The sequence below is a fragment of the Vigna radiata genome, chromosome 7 (genome assembly GCF_000741045.1).
Source record: "Vigna radiata var. radiata cultivar VC1973A chromosome 7, Vradiata_ver6, whole genome shotgun sequence".
In the NCBI taxonomy this organism is placed as follows: domain Eukaryota; kingdom Viridiplantae; phylum Streptophyta; class Magnoliopsida; order Fabales; family Fabaceae; genus Vigna; species Vigna radiata.
The window spans coordinates 18,631,233-18,649,691 of NC_028357.1; the positions used below are offsets into that span (position 1 = coordinate 18,631,233).

At 33.6% G+C, this 18,459-nt stretch overlaps 1 protein-coding gene across 1 annotated transcript; it reads left to right on the forward strand.

The window, feature by feature from the left end:
* Positions 1-10,280: 10,280 nt before the first annotated feature.
* LOC106765732 (1-deoxy-D-xylulose-5-phosphate synthase 1, chloroplastic) lies at positions 10,281-13,817 on the forward strand. The gene is made up of 10 exons (XM_014650447.2): positions 10,281-10,482; positions 10,704-10,865; positions 10,992-11,156; positions 11,374-11,524; positions 11,616-11,887; positions 11,984-12,257; positions 12,487-12,794; positions 12,895-13,176; positions 13,265-13,549; positions 13,671-13,817. Exons 1-10 carry the CDS (start codon positions 10,384-10,386, stop codon positions 13,815-13,817), a joined length of 2,145 nt encoding a protein of 714 aa, XP_014505933.1. The 5' UTR covers positions 10,281-10,383.
* The last annotated feature ends 4,642 nt before the right edge of the window (positions 13,818-18,459 follow it).

Here is an 18,459-nt window from a genome sequence, read left to right on the forward strand (position 1 = left end):
GTAGCCTTCTAAGTGGCGGAGACCCAAAGAGAGCTTGAAGTCTAGAGTGGTAGCCAAAAAGAAATGAGAGAAACACTTTGGGAGGAAGCTTTGATTTGGTTGTAAATTTTTGTTCTTTTTTTTTTTTTTGGCTTTGTAATCTTTCTTTTTTTTCTCTTGTAATTCACGGCCTTGTTAGGTGTCTTGGGGGTGTCTTTGCTGCTCAATCCCATCTCCTAACAAGAACCTTTATTTCATAGTAAAATTCGTTTTTAGTTGGTTGGTTGGAGGAACCAAAGTTCTTCTAACTTAATCATTAGGTCGCATAGCTAGTTTATTTGCTTTCTTTAATTGTGATAGCTTAGTGTGTGTCAACTTTAATTTCAACTTTAGTTCCCTTTGAGAAATTTGGTTCAAGAGTGCCTAAGGTAAACTTCGACTAGGAAAGGCTTGGTATTTAAGCAATCCATTGTGATTCACCTCCCTTTCCTGGAAGTGAACTTGGGTGTCTTTTGCCTCCTTAAGTCTCTTAAGGAACTTTCTTTGAAATTTAAGTATTTTGTTTCTTGCATTGCATCTTTTTGAAAACCTTTAAGGATGTCTAAGACTAATTCCTTTGAAATTGGAAGTGACTCTGGTGAGGATGTAAAACCCACTTTGAAAAATTTAGCAAAAGAGCTAAAGTCACTTAAAATTTGGCAAAGGCAAGAAACTCTTCTCAAAGAAAAAGAAAGAATTGAAAGAGAACAGTATCTTGCTAAGTTGGAAGAAGAACTTAAAGTCCTTAATGAGAAACAACGAAAAGCCCAAGAGGAAATAAAGAGAAGTAGGAGTCATACAAGGAGGAGTTCTAAAACTCCAACTCGACTCACACATTATGAGGTAGAGACATGAGTATAGAGAGCTATAAGCAAAAGATGGAGCTCTACATGTTGAGTGCGGGAATTAGGGAGGAAGAAGAGACCACCATCTCTAGGTTTCTAAGTGGTCTTAATCTTGAAATTAGGGATAGAGTGGAATTGTTGCACTACTAAGACTTAAATGACTTGGTACAAATTTTCATTAAGGTAGAGCAACAACTCTTAAGAAAAGGTTTGAAAGTTTTCCACTCTAACTTTAGTGTTAAGAAAGACTACAAGAGGGAGGGTAAGCAAGTGGTAGAAGAAGAACCCTTTAGAAATCTAGGGAGGGAGAAGAGAGAAGAGAAAGAAGAGAGGCCAAGGGTGGGAACATCATATCACACTCACACTAGTGAAATTAAGTGTTTCAAGTTTCTTGGTAGAGGTCACATTGCATCACAATGTCCCACCAAAAAGACCATGATGTTAAGGGGTATTGATTTATATAGTAGCCAAAATGAGGAAAGTGAGAGTGAGAGTGAGAGAAATGGTGCAAAGAAAGAAGAAGAAATCCCAAGTGAGGGTGCCCATCCTTGTGAGGGAGAACTTCTTATGATAAGAAGGGTTCTCCATAATCAACCTGGTTCACAAGAGCACACACAAAAAGATAACATCTTCCACACTAAATGTAAAATCTTAGACAAAAAATGTTCCCTTATTGTGGATAATGACTCATGTTCAAATTCTTGTAGCACTAGGTTGGTTAAAAAGCTTGGATTAGCTACTTTTCCTCATCCTCAATCTTATAAACTTCAATGGATCAATGAGGACAAGGAATTCGAACTTAATCAACAAGTGATGGTCAAGCTATCCATAGGGAATTATGAAGATAGTGTGCTATGTGATATAGCTCCTATGGATGCTTGTCACATTTTATTAGGAAGGCCTTGGCTTTTTGATAGAGAATCTCTACATAATCGCCACACTAATAAAATAATCATCACTCACAATAAAAAGAAGTTTGTACTTCATCCTCTCACACCTTCTCAAGTGGAAGAGGATCAAGCACAAATGACAAAGAAAATAGAAAAAGAAAGAGAAAGAGAAGAAAGTAAAAAGAAAATAAAAGACACATTTTGGTCTAAGTGTCAAAGCATTGTGCACAAATATCATGAATGCCCCAACAAAAAAATTATGATGTTAAGGGCCAAAAGCTTAAGTAAAAGTGTAAAGGTCTCCTTGCCATCTTCCTCTAAAAGCATGGCAAGAAAAGACCCAAAGCATCATTGTGTGGAAAATACAATTTTCAACAAAAATGCTCTTACTTTCAAAGACCTTAATCATTCACTTGATTTAAGGTGTATGATTATTGGGAGCTACATCCTTCACATACTCACTATTATGACACTTGTTCTAACTGGTGTTATAAAATGGGTATTTGACCCTAGTGGAAAACTAAGGAAAATTTAAAGATTATGAAGAAAAGGAAGTTTCCTTTAGCCCATGTTGAAGATTTGAGGGCAAATCCTTTTCAAGAGGGAGGGAATGATGGGATACCCCTTGCCATGACCTAGCACATTCATGAAGAGTTAGAGACATCTATGGAAGATGGACCTATACTCTTTCCCTTAGGCCATCTAAAGCCATCGTGAAGATTTAGTAAAGTTAGAATAATTTTGGGCCTTATATTTTAGGCCAAGTAGTCTAGATTTTATTTAGGCTTTGTATTATGGGCCAAGCAGTCTAGATTTTATTTGGGCTTTGTATTGTGGGCCTAGTAGTATAGGATTTAAATTGGGCCTTGTATTTTGGGCCAAGTAGAATAGGATTTTGACCAAACAAGTCAACAAAGGGTCAAGGCCCAAAGTTGACTATGCTTGGATGTCCAAAATGGGTGTGTTGACCAAGGGGTCAACATTTTGGCTAAGCTTGGAGGACAAGGGAGCAAGATTTCGTCCTAGAGATGTGGAGGCTTCCCATTGGAGAGTTTTCCTCCTAGTTAGTGGCCATGTGTCACTCTAGGAATGGAGAGTTTTTCCATAGGTAGTGGCCACATTTCACTCTCTCATTTGAGAGGATTTTTGCCACTTGTCTCTCTCTTATTAGAGAGGATTTCTNCTTGCTNTCCAAGACAACNAAGGTAGCTCTTTTAGGTTAAAGTTTCAGCCCATTTTGAGACACCTTTTCTTATAAATAGAGGTGTTCTCAATCATGTAATCACCTTGGAAATTATAGTAAAGTTATGCTGCCATTTTGTGCACACAACCTCTGATAACGGTTGAAAAACAGTTATTTTCATATGTCAATTTAGACCAAATTACACCCTTTAAGACTTAGAATGAGCTTAGAATCAAGTAAAACTCAATAAATGAGTCAGTCGAGAGTCAAAAGTTGTTTTCAGCGATATTATGCTTGTTTTGCATTNTTTTGTAGTGATTTTGATGAAAGTGAAGATTGGGATTGAAGATGAAGGTCTTAGACTCAAGATTAAGGAAGAAAATTGAAGAAAAGAAGAGTCAAGAAACTGCCCGGCGACAAAGTTCACCGCTGGGCGGTCCAAGGCGAGGAGAAGGAACCTAGCGTGAGCGCTGGGCGGATTTGCGATTAGAGGCAAACCGCCGAGCGGTGGCCCCCTGCCGCCGGGCGGTGGCACGATTAGGGGCAAACCGCCGGGTAGCATAAGTGTGTCGTCGGGCGGTTGTCCGCTGGGCCTGGGCCTGTTTTCTGTGACGCTCCTCAGCTATATATAGCCCTGTCACGATTTCATTCTCATTCTTTTGACAGAAGTGGGCGGCCAGACCTAATTTTCACTCTCTAGAGAGGATCTCTTGGATGCTTAGGCTCCTTTTCATCTTATCTAGGGTTTGCTTTTCCATTCTTCGATTATTTTCATCTAGGTTCACCATGACAATGTGAACTAAACCCTTTTGTTGTTGGGGAAAACAATGTAATCTTTTGAAACTCTTGTTTATTTATATGATTCTTCATATGCTTTGATTATCAATTGTTGGGTTCTCATCTGCGGTTAATGCTTTTGTCGTTTAACTCATTCGATAACTGTTGTTTGTCTCTATTGATACGGGAATGTACAACACTGTCATGAACTGGTGAGAAATTCCTTGATTAAGCAATACCAACCTAGGGATAGGGGGTAGGACGATCAATTGTTTTTGCTTCTGTTCTTAATGCGTTATTAATTGCTAGGGGAGGCTAGGGATAGCAAGCTGGTAATTAGTAATAGGCTCTTTTCGCCGAGGGATCGGGTTAAGGGTAGGCCAAGAAAGTTTTGCATAACAATTAGATAATTTAGCAGATTAAACAAGAGGATTAGATAAGAGGGAGTGATTAAGATGAAATTATCAACCCCCAACAACTCCATTCATCCATAGCCTTTTTCGTCAATTGAATCATCACATTGCATGTTTATTTTCCGTCTTTGCATCTACAACAATTAATTCTTTCTTTACAAGTCTTACGATTTTGATTCACACGAACGATAAACACCTTTCGAGTCTCTTGGGAAGAACGATATCGGGTATTACCGATTATATTACTTGCACGATTTGGTACACTTGCCAGTGAGTCAACAACCTCTTCTAAGGTCACCCTAGGCTAAAGCAACCCAAGTGGCCTCCTCTAGCCACCTTCCTCCAAGAGTTGGCCCAACCTCTCTTAGAGAACCCTAAAACACTTTATCCTTCACCATTAAACACACCAAAACCGTGAGCCTTCCATCTTCATCCACCATCATTCTGCAAACCATCATCAAAACCATGAGCATCTTGAGTACATGGCTTGGTTGCTTCTAGATTTGGCTTGTCCTAGCTAGAGCATTGCCATCAGAAGAATTCTCTTAATTATGAAATATTGCCCAGAGATAGGAATAGGACGGTCAATTGCTTTAAGCTTCTGTCATTAATGCATTAGTAATTGCTATGGAGACTAGAGATAATAAATTAGTAATTATGGTAATAAGCTCTTTTCGCCGAGAGGTCGGGTTTAAAGTAAATTAGAAAGTTTCATGAACATTGATAATAAAGTTGAATATAATAGGAATAGTAGATATAGGAGGGTGGATCAGGATGAAACCGTAAACCCCAACAACTTCATTCACCCATATCTTTATCTGTCAATTGGTTCAGTTTTTGCATTTACATGTTTAATTTCGTTTTTGCATTACAACATCAAATGATTATTCTTTCAAGTCATATGTAATTAATTCACATGAACGTTTAGGCCACAGAGTCTCTTGGAAAAACGATACTCGGACTTACCATTTATTTATTACTTGATACGATCTAGTACGCTTGCCAGGGTGTTAACAATCAGCATGTAAAAATAGTTGGCACAATCGCATAGGCCATTTATTTGATAGCAGATTAGAAATTTTAAGACAAAAATATAGCTACATAGACTCAAGAACTGATAATTGTAATGCATGTCATATGATAACGGTTGAAAAACCGTTATTTTTATACTTAATTTTGATATCAAAGGCACCCTTGTTGACTTAGAAACTTGCTTTGACTCATGATTTTACTTTAGTTTTGTGAATAAGAGAGTTGAGAACATGTTTTATGATTTTATCAATAAATTCCCTTGATTTTGTAGGTTATTGGAATGATTTGAAAGAAGGGTTGAAGTATCAAGGAGTTATCGTGTAGAAAATTCAAACAGAATGTAGAAAAGTCAACCAGTCAACCAGAATGCTGAAAAGTTGACCAGAGTTGACCAGAATGCAGAAAAGGTAGCGCTGAACGCCAGCTTCGGGACCAATTTTCACTGTTTTGATGCCTGGGCACCGTTGAGGGGTGATTCTGGGTGCCGCACCTATAATTGAGCGGTGGTTTGAGTGTTGAGCTTTATTTGCATGGACGTGGGCCTGTTTTTCTGTTATTTTTATGATTTGTTTTGGGCCTGGACTCATTTTTTGTTATTTTTATGCCCTTTATAAAGGCCAAAACGTCTTAGAGAATGTATCTTTTGATGGCCTAGGCACAGAAACACACTTTTCACTCCTTTGGGGTTAGATTTGGAGGTGGTGACAGCTCTCCTTTTCTCCCTTTTAGGGTTTCTATCTCTTTCATTCCATTGTACATCTAGTTCTTCCAAGACGATGGAGAACTAATCTTATTTGTTGTTGGGGAGATGAAACCTCTAAACTCTCTTATATTGAAATTCTTATTTTATTCATATGCTTGTATTATCAATTGTTTGGGTTTTCTTCTCTAAGGTTAATGCATACATCGTTTAACTCATTCGGTGTTATGATATTTGATTTTGTCGATACGGGAACGTACGGAGAAATCTAGAACTGATAAGAATTCTCTTGATTATGAAATACTACCTAGGAATAGGAGTAGGACGATCAATTGTTTTAAGCTTTTGAAATTAATGCATTAGTAATTACCAGGGAGACTATGAATGGTAAACTAATAATTGGTAATAGACTTTCTTCGCCGAGGAATCAAGTTTAGAGTAATTTAGAAAGTTGCATGGACATTGATAATAAAGCGAATTAAATAAGAATAGTAGATATATGAGAGTCATTAGGTGAAATCTAAACCCTAACAACAAAGCCATCGCATATTATCAAAATCATGCATCCACTTTTGTGTTTAACCTCAATTGATCAAATTGCATTCATGTTTATTTTTCCGCACTTTATATTTAAAAACCCCAAAATATTGTTTTTATAGTCTTGATTGGTTAAGCAAAAGCACAACAGTTTAGTGTCGTGAGTCCCTTGGGAAACGATATCTGGGCTTACTGTTCAATTATTACTTGATACGATCGGGTGCACTTGCCAGGGTGTTAACATCATACTGCTAAATAGAAAAGGCTCCCCTTTCCTCATAGTACTTCTCATACCTTAAATGCTTTTGATCTTATTCACATTGATATTTGGGGACCTTGCTCTAATCCTTCATACACTCTCATAGATATTTTCTAAGCATAGTAGATGATTATACTAGATACACTTGGATTCACTTAATGAAAAAAAAATATGAAATTGGCCAACATATTGTTCATTTCATTGCATATGGTAAAAACCAATTCAAAGTCATCATCAAGACCACTAGGTCTGATAATGGCAATGAGTTTGCTATGACAAATTTGTTTAATTCAGAAGGCATTATTCATCAAACATCTTGCATTGGAACCCCTCAACAAAATGGTATACTTGAGAGGAAACATCAACATCTTTTAAATGTAACTAGAGCTTTACTTTTTCATTCCAAAACTCCCATTCATTTCTAGACCTATGCCCTTAACTATGTTGCTCTCCGTATTAAAATTATGCCTACCCCTTTTCTCAATAATAACTCACCACATGACATGTTATATCAAAAAGATTTTGACTTTTCTAGATTAAAAGTTTTTGGTTGTCTTTGTTATGTTAGCATTCAAGCTAATAGGTAGAAACTTGATCCTCATTCCAAGCCTAGCCTATTTCTTAGTCTACATCCCACTATAAAAGGATACATTACCTATGATCTTACCACCCATGATATTAAATTTCTCGAAATGTTATTTTCATTGAATCTGAATTTCCTTATACAATAAATGTATAACTACTTTTAGTTTCTTTAGTTACTTCTTTAGTTCTGTTTATTTTTGTTTTATCCTCTTCTATATAAAGACTCATCTCCCTTTTTGTATAGAGACAATACACATACATAGTGAAACATACTTTTCTTTTCTCAAGGTATTTTCTTTGTCTTTTCTCTTTTGGCCTGTGAGTCTGCTTTTCTATGTGCTACAATATCTGTGAATGTACAGTTGTTCCGATTGCAAAACTTCTCATGAAAGTCTAAAATGAATGATTACATGTTTTAAGATTTGTTGAATGAATGTCTATGTATGTTAATATCTCTATTAATAATGTATGATTGCTCTTTTTGGTACATTAACCTATTTTTCTTTTATGTGTGTTTGTCTGTGTTTCTTCTTATTTGTAATGATTACTTTAATGGTTTATGTAAATGAAGATATTCCAATAGACTTAGAATATTTGTTTTTATGTTAGTTTTTTAGAAACCCTATTATGTTTTTTAAATCAATGTAATATTACTCTTCATATAAAAACTTATATATATATATATATATATATATATATATATATATATATATATATTTATATTGATTTTATAGTTATATTTTGACACTGAATAGTGTTAGACATAGGATATCATTGATTTTTGATGCCAATTGTCTCTTTTTTTTTCTTCTAATGTCTCCCACTGTCTCCCACTTTGATGTTAAAATTTAAAAATATGTTAAGGTGGAAAATAACAAACATCAAAACTCATTTTGTAATAATATGTATATATTTCAAAACAAATATTTAAGATATACCATGTTAATATTCTACTCCTACTATAAATTAATATAATTATTTCATTTCGTTGGAGAAATTGAAATTTAAGATTATTAATATTTTATTGATCCTATTGAATATAAATACTAACAGTAAGGATGAGTTTTACTTTTGTATTAACATAACTTCCCCTCATATATAAAATTTTCATGCATTTAATTTTCATTTATCTAAAGTAAAACATTTAGTACTAACAATGTAAGTATTTAAGTGTTCTTAATTTATCTTCTTTTATAATTTTCAAAATTTTCTTAGTTTATCATTTCAAATTTAATTTTTGTGTACTGTAAGTGCAAAACTTTAGACGGTTCATTAATTAAAATTCAACATAGTAAAACGTATTTAATTCATACAACAGTCTATAGCCTGCACTATGCGTAATGATGACATTGATATAAGTGTTCACACTTAAGCATTATCCTTGGACAAACAATGTTTTAGCAAAAATTTACTAAATTGTAAAATGATTTTTATTAAAAATAATTATAAAATAATTATAAAATAAATAGTTTATATAATTTTTATTATAAAATAAATTTTTACTGTAAATAACTTTTTGAATTTAAAAAATTAATTATTAAAAAGAGAAAATGGTAACAATTATTTTGATTTATAAAATAATTAAATTTAGATTAACGAATTTATAAAAGATAAAAACAAAAACATAATTATCTTAGTTTAAAATAGCGATTAATTAAAAAGTAAAATTAATAAGAAACTATGTACAGAAACAAAACGACTTATGTATAGATATAGTGCAGATATTAAAATGATAATTTTTGTTATTATGACGCATGTATGTTCCTAAATTATCCATGGCCTAATGGTGCCAGCGGTGCCTTTAAGTGGTTTTATGTATTACAGTTTTATATAATAAATATTTTTTTATTATTTATGATTTTATTTTATCTATTATTATTTCCATAATAAATATATCAATAAATAATTTTAATGTTGCAATTAATATAAAAATTTAATTTTAATAAAATTTAATTAATATTTTAATCTCTATGCAAGGATGACAACTAAGAACAGTATATAAGTTTCATTATCTCATTTCTATATTTTGAAGTAAAAGAGTATATTTATTCGTGTTTCCATATCCAATAATGAAACTTTTGTTTCATCTTTACATGATTTCTATTTTTAAATCTTCTACTCTATATTTTTTTTTATCATATAACTTTTGTCTTTTTAGATCATTTACTTACATTTTTTTTCTTCATCACCTACATTATATTTATTTACTATCTAAACAAACAATACAATGAATCATCACTCTTTTTTACTAATATATGAATAGCAGTAATTATTCTTTACTATTATACTACAAAATTACTCAATAAATTTATCTGAAAAACCCATTTTTCCTAAACTCAAATAACATGTTAGATTTTATAAATTCGTATAATTTTGAGTTTTGAGAATTTATAAATGGTATATTATTTTAAATTCTTAGCATTGTGTTCATTAGTGTATTATATTTTTATTAAAAATATTAGATATTTACTAGCATATATTAATATTATGTTCATTTGTGTAATTTTATCAACAAATTTTAATGTGAATAATATCAATTTTTCTCATAATAATCATCCTGCAAATGTTTTTATTTTAATTTCTTTTCTTTTCTTTTACATTTTTTTAACTATAGCTAAAACACACTGAATATCGACCTTTATCTCAATAAAAATAATTTTTTATCTACTATGGTAGTAACTATTCAACGTTTACAAATTATTCAACATCTTGAGCAGAAGATCAACATGATTAGATTTTAAAAATAGAAAATGGATTACAAAATATAACTTTGGCTGCTGGATCCAGTCATTTCTGCAGACCTTATGTTCAGATTGACTTTTTTCTACGAATAATTTTAAAACTTCCTATTTAAGTTTTCTTATTAATTTTTCAATTATTTTAAGGCAGGAATTATAATATGTTTTATATTTCAAAGGCAGAGTGCACTAGGCCAAATAAACAGAGAAATAATTGGATGTATTTTATTTAGGGGGTGAGTTTTATTTTCCCAAATAAAATGAATTGTTGAGGCTTGGTTTTGTTTGTTAATGCACTAAGCTCCCTATAAAGGCTAGTTCCAGAATTCAGTTTAAATGCAAGAACAACGCGAAGGAAGCTTTGCTTCATAATTATCACCTCTTTCGCTATCTGCTCTCAACAGCCATGGCCTTCTATGCTGGTACCTTTGTTAAGCCAAACCATTCTTTCTCCCCAACCCACAAACCCAAAGCCCCAACTCCATACTATGATACCAGAAAAAAGGTTGGTGAATGAATCATACGTACAATTTTACATCTCTCTAACAGTGCTCTTTCTGATCTAACAATTTAACCTCACTAAACACCATCTCTGTCAACATCATACAGTGTTTTTCTTTTTTCTTTATTTCGTGTTCGGCTTTTCATTCCATAAGGAATCACTTTTCTTCACCATTATTTGTTCTCTGATGGTGCAAAGATGGCTGATGTGTAATTGTGTGTCAGTTCTGCGTGAGAGTTTCAGCCCCTGACTCGGGTGACGTCGAGAAGACTGCTATCAGGAAAGAGAAAGACGGCTGGAAGATCAATTACTCAGGAGAGAAACCTCAAACACCATTGTTGGACACAGTCAACCACCCAATTCACATGAAGAATCTGTCCACTCAGGTTTAAAAATTAGGATCCATTTGTTAAGGCCTACAGCATATTTCTTGTCCGTGGCTGACACAAAAGTTTTTGTTTTCTGTGAGTTTTGTTAGTTTGTTTGTTAGAAGTATTGAATGTATTTGTCAGGATCTAGAGCAACTTGCAGCAGAGCTGAGGGCAGATATTGTCCACAGTGTCTCAAACACTGGTGGGCATCTTAGTTCAAGCTTGGGAGTGGTAGAGTTAGCAGTGGCTTTGCATCATGTTTTCGACACCCCTGAAGACAAAATTATATGGGATGTTGGTCATCAGGTATTTTTTCGTCTTATTCATTTCTTCTTCTTTTCTAACACAAGTTAAATAGCAACAAAAGAAATATAATCTTCATTTAGAGAAAATTCAAAATTTATTGCTCGTGACAAAATTATAGTTCTATATTTTTTATTCTCTTCTGTAATACAATTTTCCATCACTATACCATGTTTGGAGGGTGTGCTATGTGTGATTCTAAAAGGTAATCAAATTGCAGGCATACCCACACAAGATTCTTACAGGTAGAAGGTCCAGGATGCACACCATTAGAAAGACTTCGGGGCTAGCAGGTTTTCCTAAAAGGGATGAGAGTACTCATGATGCTTTTGGAGTAGGACACAGTTCTACAAGCATATCTGCTGGTCTTGGTGAGATTATTATATTTTAAGATCAATACATATTCATATGTGCAGAAGCACTTATTTCACCGACTGAGCATCAATTCTGAATATTTACTAGGCATGGCTGTTGCACGTGATCTACTGGGAAAGAAGAACAGCATCATATCAGTGATAGGGGATGGAGCATTGACAGCAGGCCAAGCTTATGAGGCCCTGAACAATGCTGGGTTCCTTGATTCTAACATGATAGTAGTACTTAATGACAACAAGCAAGTCTCTTTACCAACGGCCACACTTGATGGCCCCGCAAGTCCTGTCGGTGCCCTCAGCAGTGCTTTGAGCAAAATTCAAGCGAGTACAGAATTCCGCAAACTCAGAGAAGCTGCAAAAGTAAGCCTCTTAAACTTATCATATTAGCAGTCAACCTCATTATCTCAGTGATCATGACATTGTGGCCTTTATTTGACTCCAATTTTTTTCCTGTAGAGTATTACGAAACAAATTGGAGGACAAACACACCAGGTTGCAGCCAAAATGGATGAGTATGCGAGAGGCATGATCAGCGGTTCTGGATCTACATTATTTGAAGAACTTGGTTTATACTACATAGGTCCTGTAGATGGTCATAACATTAAAGATCTGGTCACCATCTTTGAAAAAGTTAAATCAATGCCTGCTCCAGGACCAGTTTTAATTCATATTGTAACAGAAAAAGGGAAGGGATACCCGCCAGCAGAAAAAGCAGCTGATAGAATGCACGGTGAGATAGAAATATTTCTTAATAAAACAATATGAGAAACTCGAAATTGTGAAATCAGTTCTTAGAGCTAATGCAAAAGTTACCTACTAACTCAGTATCAATTTTATACTTAATCTCTCAACCTGAAACCAAGTGAAGTGAGTAACTATTTACCAAGGTAGTTAATATTTTGCGTGATTTAAAACTAATATTGGAATCAAAACACACTTATCCTTTCTCATATTTTCAGGGGTTGTAAAGTTTGATCCAAAAACAGGAAAGCAGTTTAAGGCAAAATCCTCAACACTTTCATACACACAATACTTTGCTGAGTCTTTGATAAAAGAGGCTGAAATAGAGGATAAGGTAGTGGCCATTCACGCAGCAATGGGTGGTGGTACCGGCCTAAATTATTTCCACAAAAGATTTCCCGACCGCTGTTTTGATGTAGGGATAGCCGAACAACATGCTGTTACATTTGCTGCTGGGTTAGCTGCCGAAGGCCTCAAGCCTTTTTGTGCCATTTATTCGTCATTCCTGCAACGTGGATATGATCAGGTAAGTCAATATGGTCACTGATTTCTTGTGTATCTAATTTATTTGAGTTATTAACTGTGATAAGAAAATATCATCACTGTGATTTATTACGTCTACCTAGGTAGTCCATGATGTTGATCTTCAAAAGCTACCTGTTCGATTTGCCATGGATAGAGCTGGTTTGGTTGGAGCAGATGGACCAACGCATTGTGGAGCTTTTGATATCGCCTACATGGCTTGCCTGCCCAACATGGTGGTCATGGCTCCTTCCGATGAAGCTGAGCTGATGCACATGGTTGCAACAGCAGCAACTATAGATGACAGACCAAGCTGCTTCAGATTTCCTAGGGGAAATGGAATTGGAGCCACTTTACCACTCAACAACAAAGGAACCCCACTTGAGGTGAGAATCAGAGACTAGCATGTATTTCCTATACTGAATCTTATCTAAATAGTTAAGCCACCGAATTGAAATTGTTTTGGTCGTGTAGATCGGAAAAGGCAGAATTCTGATGGAAGGCAGCAGAGTTGCTATCTTGGGATATGGTTCTGTGGTTCAACAATGCAGACATGCCTCGGAATTGCTTAAAGAAGTAGGCGTTAATGTGACAGTTGCTGATGCTAGGTTTTGCAAACCTTTGGATACCGATCTCATCAGGCTACTGGCTAAAGAGCATGAAATACTGATCACGGTGGAAGAGGGTTCTATTGGTGGTTTTGGATCACATATTTCTCAATTCTTGAGCTTATCTGGTATTCTAGATGGACCTCTAAAGGTAAACCTTCTTCTTTAGAGAAGTCGCTCTCTATGATTTTCATTTTCAGACTATTATTCCCTTCAGATACGTCCCTATTTTGTGCATTTCTAAGAATAAGCCATTTTGGTTTTACCTGCAGTGGAGAGCAATGATGCTTCCTGACAGGTACATTGATCATGGGTCACCCCAGGATCAGATTGAAGAAGCAGGGCTTTCATCAAAGCACATTGCGGCCACAGTCCTGTCTCTTCTTGAAAGACCAAAAGAAGTTCTTCTTTTCAAATAGAAACGCGAAATGGAATGAGGAATCTGAAAGATGCATTCAGTTCCATCGGCAGTGCGGTTTACAGGAAGCTGTAAATAGTTACACTAGAATTGTCGTTTAGGATTCCCAGGTCGGGCCGAAGAATAGTATGAGAAATAATGAGTTTAATTTATTCTTGCAGCTCGAGAATCAATCAAGGCATTGTCATGTATGAATATCAATATCAATATCAATATATATATATATATATATATATATATATATACACACGATATGTGTATTGAATACAATACGGCAATACATTTATTTTCGAAAATAATAGATATGACATCCCAAATATATAGCATACATGTATATAAATAAAGACGTTCTCATAGATAATATTAGAAAACAATCAAGAGTCAAATGACAATTAAATAAAGGATTACAGTCATCCAAATTAACTCCAGAATTAAAACCTTTGAAAGCAAGGAAGTACTTCAAAATGACATAAAATATTAGAGTATATCGAAATAAAGTAAGGTAAAGTAAGTACAACCTCCTAAGAAACTAGGCTGCAATATCCGCATTCTCCAGTTTTTGCTCCAAGGGGATCTCTTCAACAACATCTACTCACATCCAAGTGGATGATCATTGCAAAAGGGAATATACACAAGCAACACAAACAAGCAAGAGTGAGTTAGGTATAAAAAGCATGTTATCAATCACACACAACTATTGCAAAGTTCAATCAAAACATTACAAAAGACACTACAAGACTTGTTACATTATACACCGACTCGTCCGGACTACTATTACAAAAGCATGTTATCAATCACACACAACTATTACAAAAGACACTACAAAACTCTTTTCATTGTTGTTCATTCATTCCAACTGATCGATTGTACCTGCTAAAGATACTCAAATGCTTAACTTAGTTTGATATTTTAATGGTTTAACAATTAATGTTGTAATAAATGTTTCGCAAAAGTTCCAATAATCATACCTTTAACTTGTATATATTGATTTTTTTCGATGAACTTTTGATTAAAGTCAACCTAATTATGATTTGTTAAACATGATTATTAACATATTTAACTTAATCGAATGATTAAGTGGATCTAATCGGTATCGATCATTTTCATCTCAATTTGCAGATCAATTTTTTGTAATCTTATCTAGTGGATGAGTAGTACATTTATTAATACAGAACCTTTATCAATTTTGTGTAACTTGTCACTATTTTCTTTACATAATCTTTTAAGAATACTCTTTTAGTTTTATATTTGAAATAAAGAACAAAAGCTCACGAAGAAAAGAAAAATTCTATTTGTTCAAATTTGTAAATGTATATGTATATGAGGATTTTCTATCTATATTATGTATATGAGATGCTGTTTTCTGGGATTCTAAGATACAGAAAAGTTAAAGTTTGGGTCACAATATTTCTATTTGACAAAAGGAATCAACATATTCCATGGAAGCTATCGTTCAGAAGTAACTGTTAACATGATGTATACAATTGTTTGTGACGATTGTAAAATACTCAATTTTACATTTGGATCAATTTTCAATTGTGGATATCTATAATTTGTTGTTTGTTTGTTAAAAGTGATATATGAACGATAGTTTGTTATTTATTCAGTGTGTAATTCTTTCTATTAATTGAACTTTTGTATTATTCATGCAACAACTTATTTAATCGTTTACGCAATAATATTTGGTGTTTATCACTCTATTACATTCTATATTTTTTCAATTTTGTAAAATTTACTACACAAATAATATCTCTCAAAATAATTATATTGCTGCTAATGCTTCAGTATCATCAAATAAAACATGATAATTATAAAACCATTCAAATGTAATATAATTTTAAATATATTTTTAATCCATAAAATAACGATCATATTTCATTTTGATCTTTAGAAATAGTTTACTCAACTTTTCATTCTTATAAAATCTCTTTTTATGTTCATCTTATTTTGTTTTACTCTTTAAAATAGATATTATACATTTTCTTATCGTTTTAACTCCTATATTCTGTAGATTCTTTTAGCTTCTATTAAATGTTTTTAAATAAACTAATTTAAAATAGTAAAAAATTATAGAATTTAAAACACAGATAATTATATTAAAAGTAATCAAACTAAACAAAACTAAATCGAAACTAGTTATTTATATATAAACCAAAAATAAAATTTAATTTTTAAATCGAAAATAAAAATACAATTATAATTCAAAACCTTTTTCAGTCTCTAATTACATGAACATAACATACTTGACTAAGTCCATTCAAGCAGACAATATATTTAAACAGAAATATGTTTCATATATCCTTCGAAAGTTATGTCCACTCCAAAACAAAACTTCTCATACTACAAAAGACGCACAAATGCCAGAAATATAATATAGTATTACATGTTCGCATCACATTTTAGACACAGATCAGAATTTTCAAAACAAAATAGATATCCTGATATGTGCCTGCCTTTAGTTTACTTTCTAATGAGAAGCACCAGACCCTAGAAATAGTAACATTGACCACACCATTCTTTTGAGATTTAAAAGCAAATTCTTTGAATGGACTTTTATAGAAGTAGGTTTACAATATTCAATGGACATTAAAATAAATTGAAGAAATCAATTCTTGGACTAAGTCCAATTAAAGATTGAAATGAAATAAACGAGAAAATGACATCAAATATAAAGAATATTTTATTAAATTAATGACGATGTAGCAATGATAATGGAAGACATTCTAGAGTAAATGAAATTTATATATGAAGAAAACATTACATATTTTGTCTTGGTCACCTCTTCAACCTCCTGCTAGTATCAGTTCTTTGATAATAATCTAAGTATATGTTTCTTGTACATGCTTGATGTGTAAATGATCATGTTTTCACGGAAAATTAATTATGACAAATATAAAATATAAGAAAACCTTTAGATATACGAACTAATTTGAGATTTTTGACCTAATATATGCTTGCTTACTACGTGTAACATCACAACAAAATATAGTAATAAACCATATAATAATAGTCACAAAAATAATATAATAGAACAATTATAGACCGAGCTATAGAGTATAAATTTTACGGTTATCCAAAATAATTGTAGAATTTAAAATTTTAGATACGATAGAGTATTCCAAAACTATACATAAACAAAATAAACAACCTAACTAAACTAAACAACAACATCCTCACCCTTCAAAGTCTGTTCCAGAGACACCTCATCTCCCTCTACTCACATCCAACGGATGATCATTGCAAAAGAGAAGCACCACACATACAAAATACGAACACAAGCAGAAGAGTAAGCTAGATATAAAAGAAACTATACAATTTAATAGCACAAAACATACACATGATATTCCCGAGCTATGGCGGGTCGTGCACTCGTGGTGACCTCTATGATAACGGTTGAAAAACAGTTATTTTAACACTTAACTTTGATATCAAAACACACCCTTTTCGGTTTAGAATGAGCATGGAATCAAGCAAAACACTTAGTTTAGTCAAAAGAAAGTCAAAAGTTGTTTTTAGAGATATTATGCTTGTTTTTGCATTGTTTTGTAGGATTTGATGAGATTTGAGGATGGAAGTGAAGAAGGGAGGACTTAGACTCAAGAAAAGAGGAAAAAGGGAAGAAAAGAAGAGTCAAGTTAACCGCTCAGCACAATTTCCAGCACTGAGCGCCAGTTTCAAAGGTGAGTCCATTGTCTCTCGTTTGCACGACGCCGCTGAGCGTCTAGCGATTTGGAGGCAAACCGCTGAGCAGCGAAATGGACCGCTGAGCGGTCGACGACTTGGAGGCAAATCGTTGAGCGGTCAAATTAAGCGTTGAGCGTTGGAATGCTGGGCTCGGGCTTAAATTTTATTACTTTTATGCATTATAAATAGCCTCAGTGCGACCTTCAAAGTAATCTTTTGGCAAATAGAGACGTTCGGAGCACTTCTACACTCCTTGGAGGCGATTGTTAACGGATTGGCAAGCGTACGAAATCGTATCAAGTAATAATAAATGGTAAGTCCAAGTATCGTTTTCCCAAGAGACTCGAAAGGCCTTATCGTTCGCGTGAATTAAAATCGTAAGACTTGAAAATAAAAATTAATTAATTGGATGTGAAAATAAAATATGAACATGCAAAAGAGATTGATTCAAATGACAAGAAGAAAACAATGGATGAATGGAGTTGTTGAGGGTTTACAATTTCATCTAATCCGCTCTCTCTTATTTACTCCTCTTGAATTATTAGCTTGATTAATTAATTGTCATGCAACTTTCTTAGCCTACCTTTAACCCGATTCCTCGACGAAAAGAGCCTAATACTAATTACTGGCTTGCTATCCCTAGCCTCCCCTAACAATTAATACAACATTATAGAATAGAAGTTAAAAGCAATTGATCGTCCTACCCCTATCCCTAGGTGGTATTGCTTAATCAAGAAATTACTCACCAGTTCATGACATTACTGTATGTCGACTCTTCAAATCTTCAATTTTCTTCTCTTTTCTTGAGTCTACGACCTTTATCTTCAACTTCATTCTTCATTTTCTCAGAAATGCTACAAAACAATGCAAAACAAGCATAATATCGCTAAAAACAGCTTTTGACTCTCTACAGACTCATTTATTGGGTTTTGGTTGATTCTAAGCTCATTCCAAGTAGT